Raw genomic sequence first — 20361 nt, forward strand, 5'->3', positions numbered from 1 at the left:
ATCGTCTTAAACACATTGTTTCAATTTAGTTTATCGTTGTCACGCTATTTAGTTTTTTACTCTTCATTTTACAGAAACACGTTTAGAATAACTACGAAATTAATTCAATCAAATACTATAAAATTTCAAAAAATGTGGAGCATTCACAACTATAAATATTACGTCTGAACATTCTTCTTGTTGTTGTAGTTATTATTGTAAAGTTTAAAGTATGCCATAAAGTAAGTAATCTGGCAGAGGTACAGGTTTTTTCATTCCACATTATAATGACTTGATTGAAATGAAGGGTCATTTGCATTGGTTAAACCTGACACTTGTTTTTGCTGGAGTTGTTCTTCAGGTAAGAAAATTACGTTATGAATTTGGAGAATGCAAAATAACTGCATTTTGTTCACTGCTAACTTCAGGTTCATTTTTATCAGCTTCTGAATTTGTGACCTTTTGTATCCAATTTTCTGACATGAAATAAATTCGCATGTAATTGCGATGCACACCACCAGTCACTTGAAACCTAACTGTAACAATTCTCATGTTGGTTCTAGGCTATATCATGTGACTTTCAATAATATGTAGGTCTACATTTAAATATTATTCTATTATATTTTCAGACAGAAAAACTGGAATGGGGTGCTAGAATCAGGTACAAAGATGGGGAATTGTATAAGTAAAAAGAAATAAAAATATGAAGATATACATATGTATTTATCCAAATCAATGTTCATACAGGCATTGCAAGAATGAAGTGAATTGTTTATGTATGCATGCTCATTAAAAACTGCTCTGCATGATGCCACAGTTCTGTATATGTGCGAGAAGAGAGTGCAGACTGGAAGTGGCAATATTCAGAGAACTGATAAGAAATTAAGAGAATATTAGAAGAAAGAGATGGTGGAATGAAGGGGTGGTGGGTGGTCGTAAGGTCACGTTGCAGTTAGGGGAGAGTCCGGATAAATGTAACAGTTTTTGGATGTTGTTCATTTACTCAGAAAACATTAAGCCCAAGACTATGAATTTACTTCAAACAGCGTTGACATGTCAGTAGTCTTTACTCGTTTCAATTACGTTAATAACTTAAATGCGCGGGATAATTTAAAGTACAAGCAGTCCGATGTCACATTCATACAACCTAGTCGGTATAATTGTAACAGAGGGGTGGAATAATTGTGACATTAAATCAAAACGCCCTATAATGTGCGTATCTGCACATACTAATGTTAATCAAGAACACACATTTACAATGGTAATGTGAGATCTGCCACATTCTCAGATTATAAAGCACGGGGCTACATTTATATTTAAAAAAAAAGATTCTGCCAAACTGACGCACAAGCAGCTAGTAACTTATCGTTATAAGTGAGTAGTGGTAACGTCCAAACCTGGTCCAAACCAATGAGGAAAGCTGCTTTTGTTGGTTTCTTAACACCCAGGCAGGTTTTTTCAAAGCAATTAGCCAGCTATACAGACCAATGTGCTGTGTGCATATAAATGCCTGTGACTGGGTAGCTGTTTCTTTTCCATTAATCACTTGGAACATCGGCGTTTCGGCGATGTCAACGTCCCAAGCAACACTTTTAACATTAAGCACTGAACTAACTTAAAAAGTCAAACACGTTGACGTGTACAATTCATTTCTTTAACAAACATTAAATACCATTTAAAATGCCCAACGTTTTCACAAAAGGACACTACATGCAGATGGTTTTGAACACCATCTTCTAGTGTCCCTAATCTCCAAATCTGAAGCCCTCTCCGTGACCTTCCAGGGTACCTACCCTCTCGTTTTCTCTTTAGATGGCATTCTGTAAACATACAATTGCAAAAAAGCACGTTGCTTGCTTGTTATAGCAACTCAGGAGGCGGCATAATTGTAACAGCTGTTACATACAGACAGGGACATAATGTTTCTTAGGCCACCTAGCGAACAATTCCCGCAAAAATTGACTGAAAAAAACCCATGCTTTTCAAGGACAGATGACTGTTTTAAACGAATGATTTGATCTATTGTAAACAGAAATTAAGCTTTATACCCGAAAATTACTTTAGGAACAGATTTTTAGTTACCGCGTTCAAAAAGGAACGATTTTAAAAAAGAAAATAAAAATCCCCACGAATTGCTCCGTTCTTATGGCATTTTCTTTTGCCATTCGATAGAGGACCAATTGTGCGTGTACAAGCCTGAAGCTGCAGTGTAATAAAAATTCCCCGTGTTACATTTATGATGCGTTACATTTAAACCGACTCTCCACTACTCATCATAGTTGTTCTTTAACCATTCAAAGGTTCAAGGTTAGCGACAGCAGTATTCCAGCCAGGCTTATAAAAATATAAAAGAATCACATGTTTCAGAAATATTCACTCCCCTGAATAAAAAATAATCAATAAACGTATGCTGTACTGTTGGCCAAATTGTTCTGACTCCTACAAGGGCCCGTTAAGAAAAAAATGTTTTACCAAAGATCACAGAATACTGTAGCCTATCTGACATTTGGAAAAAGTCATTGAATATGTTGTCACTTATGTGCACATTATATATTGATAACTTTTAATGTTTTACCTTCGTTCTTTTGTATTTTGTGTAAAAGCACACTGGGCTGCTCTTTGTATGATATGGTGCTATCAAAATAAAGATTACTATTATATTATAGCCATAGCCACATATAATTGAATAGGCTACTGTTTTCCCAATTTTTCAACCAGACAGTCACTATAGCCTACTATAACAATACTCAAGAAGATTTATAGATATGAAAACATAAATAATACAAAATTATATAAATAAACTGTTAACCTATCGTTATAAGAAAATAATAAATTGTTTATGATTGTGTCTTTTGTCTCTGGTGTATTATTTGATACTGGTTACGTGTTTTATGCTTATCTATAGCCTATGTCTTACAGTAGTTAACTTCCTCGCGTCTGATTGCCAGACGTTCCTGAACTTGTTTTACAGTTCATATTCATGAGAAACAGAATGCACTTATGCCAGAAGATAAGTGGAGGCAGCTCCATGATGTCACTGGCGGGGGGTATCACACTCCTCCCGTCCGTCAGAGCGGAGCGCGTTACTGGGAGCGGAACAGGGGTGCCCCTCCCTCAGAATTGAGTGCGGCGAGGAAGAGGAACAGTAAAAGAAGTTATCACTCATCATGTAAGTAAAGTTTAAACAATTGAACAGGCTTGATTAACAAAACTTATAAGCGCCTTTAGATTAGCAGAACTGACATGACATGTAATCCTCTAATTTTGTACCGCATGCATTAATGTACTTAAAATAGCTGTAGCTAATCAGCTAGGTGGCTATCATATGACTAACTCGACCGTAGCTGAAATTGCCCAGGCAAATGGTTGTAGTGCTGGTACGAGATTAGCCAGCGTGTTGCACAAGTTTATTGTGTTAAGTATATCGAGTTAGTCGACTATAGCGGAAAGCAAATGCTGAAACATGGAGTAACTATTTATCATACTGTAGGGTAAGACTTTCATTTGAAAAATGACATTGAGCGAATCTTTATCGACGTATAGACGAACTCGCTAGCTAGCTAGCTAACTAACTAAAATAACGGGCCTTTCGATACAAACACGCGTATCATATGCAGTTCTTTTTAACCTTAATTTCTTTTGACACGTCATGTCAATTCCCGATTAAACACTTGTAACGTTACTTATCTTGTGTTAATAGCAGCCTCCACAGATGATGTTGGGGGGTTAATTGATGATGGGTGAATTAAACTCATCAATAAATTTAACTCTGGATGTTCAGCTGAAGACAAAGTTAGCCTAAGTAACTTCGATCAACGGTTCACTACGCAGGGTTTTGCTTTGACAGTGCAATGCACATCTGTACAGACCAAGCGAGTCCGGAATGGGACCCCTGTCCAGAATCGGTTCAGCAAAATGCAGGTTACATTGAGAACTCTTAAACTGGAACCACGCGGCGGAAACCCTGCTAGAAACCATCACATTTTTGTTTAACTTTTTAAAAAATTGTAGATGTATCTGTTTTTAGAAAGTTAGATGAATTTGCTTAAGATGGCTGGCATGCTGTAGGCTACCGCTTCATATACCCTAATTGCCTAAGATACTGTATGAGAAAGTGGCCTTGTGTTTGTCTTCCTTGAGTGGGTGCACAAATAAAAATAAAAAAATATTTACTTTGTTTTCTATAGTTGTTTCACATCTGTGGAAGTATTTACTGTTTAGTTTTAGCCACAAAGTTCTAAATATTAGTTTTATTTTGTAATTAAACACTTGAGTGTCTTGTCATGTTTGGCAAACAGAATAATTTTATGTAGCGAGATATTGTATTTATGTTCCAAATGGAATAAGAATATTTATTCCTCTATTATTGCTAATGAGGTGTGTCTAATCAGGAGCATTTTCAAACTGGCTTGGCGTTAGTGTGTCCGGGATATATCGAGTTTCCTTTATTTTGTTTGCATGTTCCAGATGATCGGTCTATATGAGGATACGTTTAACACAGTCTGGTATAATTAACTCCCAGTGTCACTCCCGAGATCCAACTGCCAAGCTTTCTTCCTTCATGGAACAGTTGGAGCAGCGTGTTGAAGGCAAAACACCCCACAGGGTTTTTGCCTACTCAGACAGTTTTTGCATTTCCTCCACACCTTTGCTCTTTTTTCTTTTTAAACCCATTTGAGCATATTTGGTTTAATTTCCGTACAGTCCGTGACTCTGCGTACATTTCTTCATTCTTCGGCCTTTTCCTGCCACTCCTTCCAGAGGCCACTTTGAGAAACGTAAGCTGGAACAAAAGGAATTCACAGCAGTTTGTGTATTTAACTCCAAAAACCAAAATGCTTTAGTTGAGAAACGAGGTGTGCCACTTCCCCCGCTTACCGTTACCGGCTGCTACACCCTCTCTGTCTCACTCTTGAGATAAATAAGACTTCCGTGCTTTCTTAGAGTGGAAATGATTGAGTAAACTTTCTCTAGACCCCTGATAATACAGTGACCTACATATTTATATAGGCCTAATGCAATTAGCATAATTTCTGAAGCAAAATATATTTTTTGTCATGTCCGCATAATGCTCAAGTCTGAAGTGTCTTTGCAGCTGATTTAGTTTCTGAGCATCTCTGTATTTAATTCTTTCTGGCTGCTTATTCTCCAGATTGTCCTGTTGCAGATTCCTGCCGTGTAAAATTTTAAATTCTCGGAGAGCCCACTGAATGGGAATAGAGACGATCAGTCGGTGAGAGTGTCTGTTTTCCCTTGAGGTGAAGACGTCTCTGAATGTGGGGCAAAGCTCTGCTTTGTGAATGGGGTCAGTCAGATGTCGGAGGAATGTTGACTCAGTTGAACCCCTTGATAAGGCGAGAGAACGGGTCTTGTAAAATAAGGCTGATTGATAAGGTGTGTATTTCCCCACTATGCACTCGTTTTTATCTAGGACTTTTGATCATGGCTGAAAGGATTTTGTGTTAGTCTTGGCTTAATTTCTGAAGGCAAAATTCCTTCATCTCAAGCATTACATTATATTACAATCACTTAGCAAACACTCTTTTACAGAGTGGCTTTCAAAACTGGAAAGCACATAGCAGTCATCCGCATACTGTTTACACTTCACATTCCACAATTGCTCTGAAGTGCATTACATGACATGACCAAAGTACATTACATTGCCAAAGCTTAGCTATTACATTACATAGCACAAGTACATTACATGACATGAGTCTGTTACATTACGTAAGACAAGTAGCTACATTGAAATACATTACTTTAGCAGATGCTCTTACCGGATGGATAACGGCAATAATGCCAGACCTGGCTAATACCATTACCAGACCAGTGGGTAAAATTGCCTCATTACCAAAAGCACGAGTGCATGTTAACTATGCTAACCAAGAGCCAAAGTACAAACTCTAAATATATACAGACTACTTTAGAACAGGAACATAAAGCAATAAAATATGATCTAAAACCATAAAAATACAATAATCTGAATTAGTGCTAAAGATGGGAGTGCTATGGGGTAGGGATGAGACTTGAGCCAAAATGCAGTCTGAAGTATGGCGATGTTTGGTGGAGCTGCTCCATTCACTGGCCTGTCGGCCAGAATCAAGGTCTTTAACCTGTCGTGCTCAGTGAAACCACACATCTCATTTGGAATTGTAATAAAATCCCCATCAAGTGTTTCACCGCAACTCATAGAAATCGTGTTTTGTTAATTGTAAAGTGTTACATTCCAAACAACCCATTTATTCGACAGCAAATTCACCTCTATTAAAGCAAGAGATGTGCAAAGATTCTGTCCTTGAGACCAATCAAAATCACTGCTGTCACTTCTGTTGCTACTTTAGACCGCTGCTATTGCAGCTATTATTATTATTATTGCTATTACTCATAAAGGCTTTAAACGTGAAAATATTAGTGAGGCTTAAAGTTGGGCCAGAGAAATTTTCTACACCAGCATGTAGTTCATGGCAAAATTTGCTGAGATGTAGCTTAGCTCAGTTGTAAAGCTACTGTAGCTGTAGTGTAATTACGTTAGCAAAAGCAAAGCTACCTGCAGTGTAGCTCCGTTAATAGCAAAGGTACCTGCACTATTGCTACAGGTACCTTTGCTATTCACCTCTAACAGTGAGAAACATAGAGGTGAACATCATTCACCCAAATACCACTCACGTCTCCACTGCTCTGAATGTTTACAATGTGAATGCGGAAGCACGGTATTGTCCATACTAACATTTCAATCATAGCAGCCTTAGAGTTGTGGGGTGTGAAGAGAGTTCGTATTTATTTTTACAACTGGCAGTTGTCCTCTGAAGCTGGTCTGCTTTGTGGTGCACGGTAAAGGATTTCCCAGATCAAACGGCAGAACGTTTATATTTCTGCTGAGAGACTCAAGGGGAAAAGAAGGTGACTCAGTGGTGTGGTACAGCCTCTTAGTGGGATCTCAGAGGAGCCAGCATGTACCTGCAGGTGTGGTGACTCCCCTGTACTGGTGATCTTGGGTTATTTGCATATACCTTGAAGAAAAAACATGCCTGGCTTTGTGTTGCAGTAAGAGCATCACCCGGTGCATAAAGACATCATTTTGTCGGTGGTAAATGAGCCCTGGAGCTTCTCATTGGCTGTGAATCGGGTGCACCATTGAGGTGTGTTTAAAGGGCTTCTAATGAGGAGAGTTCCTGTGACCCTGCAGGGTTTGGGCTGGGGGCCCCAGGTGCACTGTCCCGGCGGTACAGAGGGCCCGCAGGACTGGCGGACTCCTGCGGTTCGCTTGTGCGTGTGGTGGTGTGTGGGTGTGTGGGTGGGGGATGGTCCTCAGTTAGGCGTTGTGTGTACCGTTGTCACGGCAGCCTTCCGGAGTACAGTAATGTAACCTGGGAGGGGTTGCCATGGCGCCGAGCGAAGCCCGGGGCAGGATGGTAGCAGCAGCTGAGTGTAGGACTGAGACGAGGCTCTGGAGCTGGTGCGTGGCTGAAGCTGAATGTCCTCCCGTCCTGCAGAAAGGCAGCTCAGACCACTGATGGGCTGGGCTGTGTTTTCCACCATTTCAGCACTAGTAGTAGAGAACAAAGACAGGAAGACAACCCATATGGAAATATATAATGTATCTGTGTTCCCTTGAATGGCTGAAAGGTCTGAGCGATGTACTGCCACACAGTAATCCAATATTTACGTTCCATTGTGCTTTTGCCCCCCCCCCCCCTCCTCTGTGCAGGGTGAACAGCAAATATCTCCGTAGGAATGTCAGCATCTAGAATAAGACCATTTCACAAATACTGTGCCCTCCAAAAGTATGGGAACAGTAAAGTGATGTTAGGTATTTTTTCTGTATAAGGCATTTGGATTTGAGGTAAAAATATTAATATGAGCAAAAGTACAGACAATCAGCTTTATTTCATGGTATTTTTTTACATATGTATAGGCCTATATTTTACCATTTCAAACAGCCATTTTTGTGTTGAGTATGACCCATTGACATCATCAGCCATTTGGTATCTTCTGTGGAAATGTCTTTTCAGGCCTTCACTGGAGGCACTTTCAGATGATCTTTGTTTTGGGGGTTTCTATTTTCAGTATCCTTTTCAGCAAGTGGAATCACAGCTCAATTGGATTTACCAGGTGACTGACTTGGCCAGTCCAAAACCTTTCACTTTCTCCCATTGATGAATGCTTTGGTTGCGTTGGTAGCGTGTTTAGGGTTCATTGTCTTGCCCTAAGATTAATTGGTAATAAGGTCAGAGGAATTGAGTCTGTACCCTTCCAAATTCATCCTACTGCTGTCATCCTCTGTTGCATCATCAGTAAAGACGAGTGAGCCTGTTCCAGAAGCAGCCAAACATGTCCAAGGCTTGACACTACCTCTTCCATATTTCACAGATGTGAAATATTAATGTTATTTCGGTTTTTCTCATTTATCTGACTCCATAATAATGTTTTAACCTTTCCTCTGTGCTAACAGTTGTGCATAGAAGGAGACTACAAATGAGAGACTATAGCCTCTTTCTCCCAGCACAGCTCTTTATGGATTCATGTCTATCTTGGTAGGTGCAGACGTGCCTCTGGCTAGTGTAGCCTACAAGGATAAAATGTGTATCTTGCGACAGCACTAGTGTACACGCCAGTGACTCTTGGGTGCAGATATCCTATGTGTAGGCTATGTTAGGACCTTAAAACCACTAGGTGTGTAGTGGTTAGAATCAAAGAGGAATACCAGGTTAAAGTGAATACAATTTATTGTACAGTATGTTTAATATTGACAATGTGCAATGGTGCAAAGTGTGAGTATAGCGAAAATGGAAATATGCAGAGGACGTGCAGGAGGTCATATTGACAGGTCTCCTCAAAGCATACCACTTTTGCTCTTATATACCCAACGATCAAAGATGATGTGTCTTTCATCAAAGAAAGGCACGGTCACAACAAACGGCAATGACCCCTGCTTGTGTTATCACTGTAAGTTTATCACACCATGGTAGCCATTTGTAGCACAGCTGGTTGCGGACTCATAGGTAACTTGCATTACCCAGTGTTCACTTTTGAAAGGTGTTCCGATATCTTTATTCAGCGCCCACTGTACCGCACCATCAATAACACCAACATATTCCCCTTAGCATCGGCTTTCCAACAACACCAAGCAAAACCGCTCTGTGTATGGATTGCCTAAGGTTACATAATGCTGTTTCTGATCAGTTCTGGGGACGTTCCACAGAGGCAGCAGGGTGATTGCGACAGTGATATCGAGGCAATAGCATTGTTTCTTTATCTAACCTTGATGACTCATCGTCAACACCGTAAACACAGGCTGTCCTCCTTCGGAGGTTCAATAAGGGGCACGCTTCTGTCAGCCACCCTACACCTCGGCTTGCAGATGAGTTGTTTTTCATAGTTAGTCGTTTGCTCTTCATAATTGTGTATACCTGATTCCAAATGCAGTCTCCACAAATGAGGCTAAAACCAAGATTAGACACTCACTGCTCTTTCATGTGTGAACACTCCATGCAAAAGTAAACACCTGAGCAACAGTTAACACCTGTCAGTTCTCTAGTAACTTACTTTTGCGCAGCTGAAAATGGGGGACTCAGCAGAAAACCGGCTATTTATGTAAAATAGTAAAACATACGCATGTAACTACCATTAAATAAAGGCTGGTTGCTTGTACTTTTCTCTCATATTCATCTTTTGATCTCAGATCCAAATGGCTTAGGTAGCCTAAATGGCGAAAATAACTAATTTCATGCAACCGTTACCATACTTTTGGAGTGCATTATAGCAATGTCAGCATCTAGACTAAGACTTTGGTGTGTTTCACAAATAGTCATTTGTTTGTTTTGGACTTTTGTTTTGGTAAGTTTGACTTCTGGCACCAGTCGTCTGAAGGTGCAGAGGTTAAAAACCTCTGGTGTGAGTACTCCTTACCTGTGCTGTAATCGGGTCCCTTCTACTCTGGAGTGACGTCACAGAGATCACAGGTGACAGTGTCATTAAAGAAGGTTGCTGTTGCTAAGTAACCCAGCACACGCAGTTCTCCTCTTACAGCACTGCACCTTGCTGTTGTTTCCCACTGTTATGTTCCTGCTGTGGATCCTTGCATGCAGAATGCCCTGAGTGGCACTTGGGTCTGGAGAGCAGCACAACAGCGGTCCCGCCTCAGGTTAGAAGCAGCTCTTGCAGATCAAGGCTGTCACCATAGCAACCCGAGAGCGGTCCCCCGGCATGGCTTAGCGTGCTGGACGCGATGGACGTTCGGAGCGTCGAGAGGACTGACGGCACGTTTGCGCCCTGTTTTTTTTTTGGGGGGGGGGCGGGACGACAGGTTTGGCATGTCTCGGGTATGAGTTTGAAGCGCGGCCCCTGCCTTTGGACCCCGATCCCTCAGAGTGGCCCCGCGCCCTGCGACCGCTACAAGCACAGCTGCTGCGCTCACGGGGACAGCGTCTACCTGCTGGGGGGCCGGGGGAAGAGCCTGCTCAACGACTTCTGGAGATACAACGTCGGTAAGCTTCGGCCCGTCGCCCGTCTGCCATAGAACAAGCGGCATACATCGAAAGCATGTAGCGTCCTGCGCACGCCTAGATAGCTCCGTGTGGCTAATTCGTTTGTCCTGCCATTGCAAGGAGTGCACTGTGGTAATGCTGTCTGTACCCTGCAGGGCGTAATGAGTGGACAGAGCTGCACTGTAGTAATGCTCTCTATACTCCGCAGTGCGTAGTGAATGGACAAAATGCACTGTGGTAATGCTCTCTATACCCTGTAGATCTGTACTGTGGTAATGCTCTCTATACCCTGTAGATCTGTACTGTGGTAATGCTCTCTATACCCTGTAGATCTGTACTGTGGTAATGCTCTCTATACCCTGTAGATCTGTACTGTGGTAATGCTCTCTATACCCTGTAGATCTGTGCTGTGGTAATGCTTTCTATACCCTGCAGTGCGTAGTGAATGGACAAAATGCACTGTGGTAATGCTCTCTATACCCTGTAGATCTGTGCTGTGGTAATGCTTTCTATACCCTGCAGTGCGTAGTGAATGGACAAAATGCACTGTGGTAATGCTCTCTATACCCTGTAGAGCTGCAGTGTAGTAATGCTCTCTATACCCTGTAGAGCTGAGGTGTAGTAATGCTCTCTATACCCTGTAGAGCTGCGGTGTAGTAATGCTTTCTATACCCTGCAGTGCGTAGTGAATGGACAAAATGCACTGTGGTAATGCTCTCTATACCCTGTAGAGCTGCAGTGTAGTAATGCTCTCTATACCGTGTAGAGCTGAGGTGTAGTAATGCTCTCTATACCCTGTAGAGCTGAGGTGTAGTAATGCTCTCTATACCCTGTAGAGCTGCAGTGTAGTAATGCTCTCTATACCCTGTAGAGCTGCGGTGTAGTAATGCTCTCTATACCCTGTAGAGCTGCAGTGTAGTAATGCTCTCAATACCCTGTAGAGCTGAGGTGTAGTAATGCTCTCTATACTCCGCAGTGCGTAGTGAATGGACAAAATGCACTGTGGTAATGCTCTCAATACCCTGTAGAGCTGTACTGTGGTAATGCTCTCTATACCCTGTAGATCTGTGCTGTGGTAATGCTCTCTATACCCTGTAGAGCTGCGGTGTAGTAATGCTCTCTATACCCTGCAGTGCGTAATGAATGGACAGAGCTGGACTGCAGCTGTGAAAATGCCCCAGAGGAAACGGAAGAGCACTCCATGGTGAACTATCAGGTAACCCGTCTGTGACCAATCAAAGAAAACAATTGGCACTCTCTGCTTCAGTTTGTATAGTTTATGAGCACAAAATTTCACTTCAGTAATTTCAGCTGTGACTCTGCAGTGAAGATCAACCCACATTGTCCTTGGGATGGGATCTGGGCAGTTTCAAAACTTTTTTGATGCATGTCAGGTCATAATATCGCTGTTTCCGTTTCAGCGCTTAACTCGAGTGAAAGGAAAGCCATGTCACAAACCACTCCTCTCCTCCCTGTCCTTTCAAAGAGTTTGTAGGTTTAAACGCAATGCGTACAGAACGCTGTCTTACTACTGCACGATTACAAAGTGCCACTGTTAGCCTTCCAGCTAACTGTATTAAATCACTGGCACTAAAGATGCAAGTTGTAGAGAGACGTTTGTTGTCGTCACAAACCAAAGAAGCCACACGCTTACATACTCTGCAGGATGTGGCGACTTGTTGTCATGGGCAACAGTCCGGGCATACCGCTGTTTATTCAAAACAGACGTATACGATGCAAGTTGCATGTCTGCTTTATTAAATGAACATTTCCAGAAAGGTTCTCTTTCTCCTCTGGAGTTAGCTGCCCGTCCCATTGAGTCACATTTTTTCGAGGCACATTTGTGACACTTTTTTATCAAAAGGTTTCTGCGTTCTCCTCATCACTGAATTGATGCAGTGGTCACATGGTCATAATCACTTACATGGTGTGTTTTGATATCTCCTACTCATTGTGTATGAAAGTATAGCTACATAGAGAGAAACTACGGCATTGTGGGAAGGAAGTAGAGTCTTCTGACTGTGGGTTGGGCTGACATTTGTGGTTTTATGAAGGCGCCGACAGTGAGAATAACCCGTTGAATGCCACACGAAGCTGGGGAGAGAGCGCTCAGTTAGAATGCAACCTCCATGGCCCACCTTTCCCACAATGCACTCAGAAATGTGTCTAATGACAGTAGCCTTGTTCATTATTGTTTCAGGGGCTGCTGTACGTCTTTGGAGGAATTATCGATTCGGGGTACTCTGGCAACAAGACCCCACTCTGGGTGTATGACACAGGTCAGGTATATTTTCGACAGAGTACATCTTTTTGTTCAGTTCATTCGTGCACGCTGTAGTGTGGATTTGATTCACAGTGCCACGGGTGACTGCAGCGTAAACCCTATTAAAAATCCCTGGATGTGAAATTATTTGAAAAAAGCTAGAAGAGTGAACAGTGAATTATGTTTAAGTAGCTCTGCTTTGCTGATGCACTGGGCTAAAATAAATCTGTTAGGGATGGGTTGCAGTATTGACTTGAGTGTTTTTACATTTCATTCCACACTTTGTTTAGTCATCGGTCGTGCCTCCGAGGTAGATTTGACAGCAAATGTTTACCATTTTCTACAGTTGTTCAGTTTTTAAATGTCAAGGCGTTCCTTGGCAGTGATGGCAGGTGTGTTGAGTCATGCACAGTGATGTGAGTTTTGGGTTTTTCTCTCTAGATAAAGAAGAGTGGTTGCGCTGGCAGGGGAAGAACACTTACTCTCAGGTACCGAATTCCCAGGATTCCTGGATAAATAAGCACAATGACTGCACGTGGCAGGAGAATAGTCATCCATTGTCCCTGTACTTATTCAGTGCATGAGTGAATTGTCCCCCTTTTTCTTTTTCTTTCCCTGTACGCTGTAATGAGTAAAGTTGTAAAGTGTTTTGGAATGTTTTTTTTTTTTCTTCAAAATTCTAAGTGAGTGTTCTAGGACTCCATTGCTTTCAATTACCGGTAGTGATCGTTACATCAGCATTAGATTGTTCAGTTAAGAACAATTAGAATGTTCAATTAAGAACATTCTGATCACATATTTGATGCCTTGAAGGATTAAAGGGTTAGCGGTGGTCAGTTTCGACATTTGCAGATTCCTCGCTGACACTGAATTTTGATTTCAGAAGCTGGCACCGGTTAACAGGAAAGGACACAGTGCTGTTGTGTTTGAGTCTTCCATGTACATGTACGGCGGCTACATTGACATGAAGGGCTCATCCCATGAATTCTGGAGGTTAGATTTCGGTGAGTGCTTCATGTGCGTGTCTTATGTATATTGTGTTCTTGAGTGCGCATGCACGTGTGTGCGATTTACCTGTGTATTTTGTTCTCCTTACATGGAATGTGGAACATACTTATTATTGCCACCTTTTGAATTTCAAATCTATTCAGTTGTAATTGTATAGACTGTCGCAAGGACGCTATGCAGAGGAAACTGAAACAGGAAATTTGAAGCCTGGGAAATGAGGGGTGTTGTTTCCGTGCCTGAAACAGGGCTCCTCAGTCACTCAGAATTAGAGGCCAGACGGAAAGGCAGCCTGAGATAGCACAGGCCTGCTCAAGGCTTCATGCTCAGTCTTGCACAGGGAGTTGCGTAACCTAGGCCCAGTGAAAGGTCATATTGGCCCCCTTCTGGGAGTGGATTTCTTCAGACATCCTGCAGGCCTAATTCGGCAGTAAACATAGTGCCTCATCATGTGTGCCTCACCTCAACATAGTCCCATTGTCATATTTCACCATGTGTCTAGCATTAAATATTTTTTTATATTTTGGCAGGTCAAAATATAGCAGTGCTCAAAGTGGCAAAGCCAACAATCAAAATGTATATAGCTGGTATAGTGTAGTGGTTAGGGAACTGGGATTTTAACTGTAAGGTTGTTGGTTCCCGGTGGGGCACTGCAGTTGTACCTTTGATGAGGTAACCTGAATCTCTTCAGTAAATATCCATCTGTGTGAATGTATTGCGTGTGAAGTCTAATCTGCGTAAGTCGCTGTGGATAAAAGCGTCTCTAAAAGGCAGAAATGTGACCTTGGCCTATCAGCAGTGCTTTAATGGCTGAGTTCGGTTGTCGTTTGATCGTGTCCTGCAAAAAAAAAACCTGAAGATGGTTCAGAAGCGTTGAATAGGAACTTTCACTTCTGTTTTTCTCCAAGTGTGCTTGCGTGTACATTTGTTTTGTTTCGCTTTTCAAATCCCGAATCCCTTCAAAACCCCGCAGTGGCAAGTGCAGAAATGGCAGTGGATGTTGAAACCGAGAGATATTCAGAACCATATCGTCCATTCATAAAAATTTTTGAACATTTGAACAAAACCACCAACTACGTTTCATTCTAAATAGATATTCCCTGTGTGTGTGTGTGTGTGTGTGCGGATGTTTTTGTGTTTGTGTGTGTGTGTGTGTGTGTCTGTGTGTGTGTTTTGTATGTATGTATGTGTGTGTGTGTGTGTGTGTGTGTGTGTTTTGTATGTATGTATGTGTGTGTGTGTGCGTGCGGATGTTTTTGTGTTTGTGTGTGTGTGTGTCTGTGTGTGTGTTTTGTATGTATGTATGTGTGTGTGTGTGTGTTTTTGTGTGTGTTTTGTATGTATGTATGTATGTTTGTGTGTGTGTGTGTGTGTGTGTGCGGATGTTTTTGTGTTTGTGTGTGTGTGTGTGTGTTTTGTATGTATGTATTTGTGTGTGTGTGTGTGTGTGTGTTTTGTATGTATGTATGTATGTATGTATGTGTTTGTGTGTGTGTGTGTGTGTGTTTGTGTGTTTTGTATGTATGTATGTATGTGTGTGTGTGTTTTGTATGTATGTGTGTGTGTATGTATGTGTGTGTGTGTGTGTGTGTGTGTTTTGTATGTATGTATGTGTGTGTGTGTGTGCTTTGTATGTATGTATGTATGTATGTGTGTGTGTTTTTGTGTGTGTGTGTGTGTGTGTTTTGTATGTATGTATGTATGTATGTGTGTGTGTGTGTGTGTGTGTGTGTCTGTGTGTGTGTTTATGTATGTATATATGTGTTTGTGTGTGTGTGTGTTTGTATGTATGTATGTGTGTGTGTGTGTGTGTGTGTGTGTGTTTTTGTGTGTGTGTGTTTTGTATGTATGTATGTGTGTGTGTGTGTGTGTGTGTGTGTTTGTGTGTGTTTTGTATGTATGTATGTGTGTGTGTGTGTGTGTGTGTGTGTGTGTTTTTGTGTGTGTGTGTTTTGTATGTATGTATGTGTGTGTGTGTGTGTGTGTGTGTGTTTGTGTGTGTTTTGTATGTATGTATGTATGTGTGTGTGTGTGTGTGTGTAGTCACTGGGGCGTGGGCAGACCTGACCCCGGACGAGGCGGGCCCCGGGCCCCGGCACGGACACTCGGCCGCGGCGCACCTGGACTGCATGTACCTGTTCGGGGGGCTGACGGGCCTTCGGGAGCAGAGCGACCTCTGGAGGTGGAGCTTCTCCACCCACTCCTGGAGCTCCATCAGGTCCCAGTGAGTGCTCCCGCTCCCTGCTGTAGGGCAGCTATCCAGGCCCTGGCCTGCAGGTTCACCCGTGATGTCAGCACAAAATGAGCACGTGACGATGGACGTCTGCGCAGGGGCGTCCTAGAGGAGCCCGATAGCCTGCACTCAGGGGTGTTACCTGATTGCGCTGCTGAACTGTGTGAACGGAAAGTTTCGTAACACAGACCCATAGGATTCAGTTAATATTGCAACAAACAGAAGCAGTTTTTCCTTCTCAGTGTGGGCTTAAATTGTGACATGGGCTGTGAGGAAAATGTTTTGAATCTACCTCTGCCATCGTACACCAGGCTCTTTCTGTGGTACGAAAGTAGCCGAGGTTGCTCTTGCTTCATGACTATAGTGTGTTTCGGTCCTTTTATTTTTAAGGTGTTCTGAGCTTTTTGACAGGTGAATTGTAAAAGTGATCTGTCGAAATATTTAGATGAATCTGTGCGTGTGTTTGAGCGTGTAGCACTTACCCATGAGCAGCTTGAGTAGATAATACACCAGAGCACCTAGAGAGCAGGAATCAGGCGTTCTGTCATGGGCGTGATTGAGCTGCGGGGGGTGTTTCCTGTCCTGATGTGAAACTAGGACAGGAAACAAGCCCAGATTATGGGGCGAACGCCGGCCTGAGAACTTCCATTCAGAGCAGGTATCCCTGTGTGTCAGTGCATTCCTGACCCAAGGCTGTAAAACGCTGCTGAGCAAGCGGCCTCCAGATAAACGTTTGTTTGCTCTTCTCTTGAGCGAGGAGTGCTCAGTGACACACGGCCGCGGTTTGGCTTCCTGTTTCCCGCGCAGCTCCGGGCCGTCTAAGCTGGTGGGCCACTCGGCGGTGGCGTACCAGGACAACATGCTGCTGTTCGGGGGCGGCGGGGCCCAGAGCTCCCCCACCAACGGCCTCTGGAGGTTCAACTTCCTGACCCAGGCGTGGGAGCGGCTGGCCGCCATCACAGCCAGCTCGCCGCCCTGCAAGATGCAGCACTGCATCGCCGGGCTGGGCCCCAGCTACCGGCCCCAGCCTCGGGGCGGGCACACGCCCCCGGGGCCCAGACACGCCGGCGCCAGGCTCCGCCCCTTTAAGAACAGATGCTTCCCCGCGGAGGGCAGCATCGAGCTGGACACGTTCTGCGTGGAGAGCAGGGCGGCGGGGGCGGAGAGCCGCGCCCGACCGCCAGCCCCGGGGGGGACCTGCCTGACCTTCGAAAACCAGGAAGCCTTCGGGAAAGGGTGGACCGACGTGGACGAATCGAGCACCGAGGACCTGTCCTTTCCCCTGCCGGACCTGCTGCTGGTGTTGGGAGGCAGACCCATGGGCGCAAACCCCGGAATTTCCATGTGGCAGCTGACACTGACTGACCTCTGAGCTGCCTCCCCTCCCCTCACCTGAGTGGCTGAATTTTTAATGAGCGCAGCTTCTTACTTCAGCGGGGAGAGAGGACGGGCGTGGCTGAAGACTGTTGTGAAGGGAGCTGTGGCATTTTCATTGCACACTTTAGACCTTCGCGCTTTCATTTGGGATCCAAACGTGAGAGACGCTGAGAATAAAAGTGTTTACAATTCAGTGCTGCACATTTCAACATTGAAGGTTTATCTAATTGTTTTTATTACTTTGTTTTGTATCTCTATTTTATATATGCAGTATTACAATTGACGTCAGAGCTTGGATTTTTGGAGACAAATGAATGGCAAAAAAAACAAATGTTATATTAGCACAGCATATTTTAAAATAAATAATTGTGAAGATTCTTTATGACACATTGTCTGCTGGCATGCTTTGTAGTACGATTCTGCCTGTTCTGTTGTGAAGGTTCATTGGAATGAACTCTACTAACAAGCAGTTCATTACAGTGGAAAATACTGTATAGTAACATAACCAACAGACATTAGCATTTTGCCCATATCTGTTCCAGGTTAGATGTTACTTTTTCAATTGTTTAACATTCCGAACAGCGCAATACCTCGGCTTTTTATTTTTACATAATTGAGGATGATTTGTGCTAGCAGAAATAATTCTCAAACCGTGCATTTTAAGGAAATTAAAATGAAATATATTTGTCCACTTGTAAGGTGCAGGAAAATGTGGAAATTACATTCGTGTGATTGAGGCAATATGTCATCATAACTGAATACATGCAAGTGATCTCTGAATGCGAGAATTATGGGAATATATTTCAACTGGCTTGTTTTGGGGAGTTTTCTATGAATACGCATTATTTGCAGCTGTTACATTTATTCCCCGCTAGAGGTCGACATTAATTAGTATTTACAAAAGACACTTAAATGCTTTACTTACTCATTATATTGAAGTCCAATAATCAGAATCTTTGGGAACTCTGCGATCTAATTGAGGGGTGTGGGATTTACAATAATGAGAATTCTGTTTAAATATTTGTATTTGGTAATAACCGCCAAAGAGTTATGCAATGTGGGGTGTACCAATTACTACCGAAGTGACATGGTTTTACATTTGCATGGTTGTTTCTTCATCATCTATCAAATATTTGTTTAGTGCTTCATGTTTAAAATGCAAATATGGAGGAGAAGAGAATGACATCAGAGCTAAAATATTAGAGAAAAAAATACACGTTTTCTGATTTATAGTGATGCTTTTATGGCCGTTGATATTATGACCTAAATTTAATCTCAGTTGGGTAATTTATGTGCAGTTATTACCGTTTTATTAAGCGACATTAGAAGAAACCATTCGTATATGTACATAATTTTTATGGATATACAGTATTTGCAGACTAATATTTTATTATGCTACATGTGTGATTTTATAACAATGCTGTTCTAGACTTATGTAGCCTAATCCATCTTGGCTAGTCGCAGCGTCAATCCACATGACCCACTAACCTAAATCAAGATACCTGGAAGTCTTATAGGAGCAAATATATTTTTAGAAAGTGCTAGGATTGCTTTTTCGTATAGCCGAAGTAACGTTATTTTCCATCGAAGTGTCAAATTTAGACTACTGTTTCTTTGAAACGGCCTGTGTTCACTGCATAATTGCCAGCTAAGAGTGTTGTCGTGGTTGAAATGCAGTCTCGTTTCAGTTTTGGCGTCTGTAAAAGTCCCCAAATGTTTAGAAATCACAAAACAGCGAGAGTGAATCAAAGAATTAAGAATATACTGTAGGCTTCAGTAATTCCAATGTTTAAGTACACTGACTGGACTATAGGTGGTGCTCTTTAGCCATACAGTTCCGTGTTCCTCATTTCTTACGTTAAAACGCCCTGTATTTCATTTGCGTATAAAAACGCCTTGACTATTGAATGAGAAAAAAAGTATACGGTATTAAATTAAGTGTGACGTAGGCCTACTTAAATGTATGTGACGTCAGGTGCCGCCGAAGAGGCATTTCTAAGTCATAAAGTGGGATCCTCAAGACATGAATTTACACAGCACTGGGGCATATTAATTTAAATTCCAAATGATGTACTGAAAAGAATCACTGAGAATAAAACAACGTGAGCGGTGTGACGCAAAGCTACAGTTAAATAGAGAAGAGTTTGGCTATCTACGAGAAATTGAGACTGACTCTTCGGGATTCATGATACAAATGCTTCTTTGTTGGTTAAAGAAATCACTGCGAATTGCAGTGAAAATAAAACAGACCTCTGTGTGTTAGGTGGTCACGTTTTCTGTGTCGGGTTTAATTAGCTAAGTAGGCAGGAGAGGAGTTGGAACGCCACAGTTAGCACAGTGACCGCGTGTCACTGGCGCCCCGCTCCAAACTTTTATAGGTTACCTGAAGGCAACAAAGAATCGCCACACATCCTGCCGAGCGTCCCCCGCCTGAAGTTTATGACACCTGAGATGTTTGCTGTCACAAGGGATGGTCGAAAATAGTACCACTACAAATGAAAGGGGCCGCAGCTCGCTGTCAAAAGACTACATATGGGTTTCGGGTTCACCAAATATCCCTTTAAACCACTAATTAAAACGTTATATTGGTGCCGACACAACGCACTCATATTGGAAGTAGATTTTAATAGTGATATTTCTTGGGGATATTTTATTTATATTGAAACAGTCCCAACAGGATTTAAGGCGGATAGGCTATATGACAAAAGAAGCCGATGGAACCATTTCAACAAAAACTATGAGCGTAACAAAAATATCTTTTTTGAATTAAATGTTTTTGTATTCGGCTACAATTATTGCTCTGATGTTGCTGTAGGTCACAGGTCGTGGAAAAATATTTGAACAAATAAGAATATCATACACCAACGTTAAAAATAATATATCAATTTTTTTTTCTATTATTAAATTATATCTTGTTATAAGCCAACGACTTCGTCATTTCACTAAAGGCAGTGAATGGTCACTTTCTGAACAGTACATCCTAAATGTTAAGTATTCTCTTTCGAACTGATTTTGTG

At 42.3% G+C, this 20361-nt stretch overlaps 1 protein-coding gene across 2 annotated transcripts; it reads left to right on the forward strand.

Moving 5' to 3' along the window:
- The first annotated feature begins 223 nt into the window (after positions 1-223).
- On the forward strand, positions 224-17731 carry si:dkey-3d4.3 (F-box only protein 42). 2 transcript variants are annotated; one of them, XM_064326731.1, is made up of 9 exons: positions 224-340; positions 2928-3148; positions 10286-10466; positions 11600-11682; positions 12667-12745; positions 13171-13217; positions 13613-13733; positions 15778-15958; positions 16775-17731. In XM_064326731.1, exons 3-9 carry the CDS (start codon positions 10304-10306, stop codon positions 17337-17339), a joined length of 1239 nt encoding a protein of 412 aa, XP_064182801.1. In that variant the 5' UTR covers positions 224-340; positions 2928-3148; positions 10286-10303; the 3' UTR covers positions 17340-17731. The 2 variants fall into 2 exon arrangements, with proteins under 2 accessions (XP_064182801.1, XP_064182802.1); XM_064326732.1 differs by having other exon boundaries at positions 13616-13733.
- The last annotated feature ends 2630 nt before the right edge of the window (positions 17732-20361 follow it).

The sequence above is a fragment of the Anguilla rostrata genome, chromosome 3 (assembly GCF_018555375.3).
Source record: "Anguilla rostrata isolate EN2019 chromosome 3, ASM1855537v3, whole genome shotgun sequence".
NCBI classification, from domain to species: Eukaryota; Metazoa; Chordata; class Actinopteri; order Anguilliformes; family Anguillidae; genus Anguilla; species Anguilla rostrata.

Coding starts and splice junctions, on each gene's coding strand:
- si:dkey-3d4.3 (XM_064326731.1), top strand. CDS start 10,304: ATGAGTTTGAAGCGCGGCCCCTGCCTTTGGACCCCGATCCCTCAGAGT. Junction 11,683..12,666: donor ACTCCATGGTGAACTATCAG/GTAACCCGTCTG, acceptor TTATTGTTTCAG/GGGCTGCTGTACGTCTTTGG. Junction 13,218..13,612: donor GGAAGAACACTTACTCTCAG/GTACCGAATTCC, acceptor TTTTGATTTCAG/AAGCTGGCACCGGTTAACAG.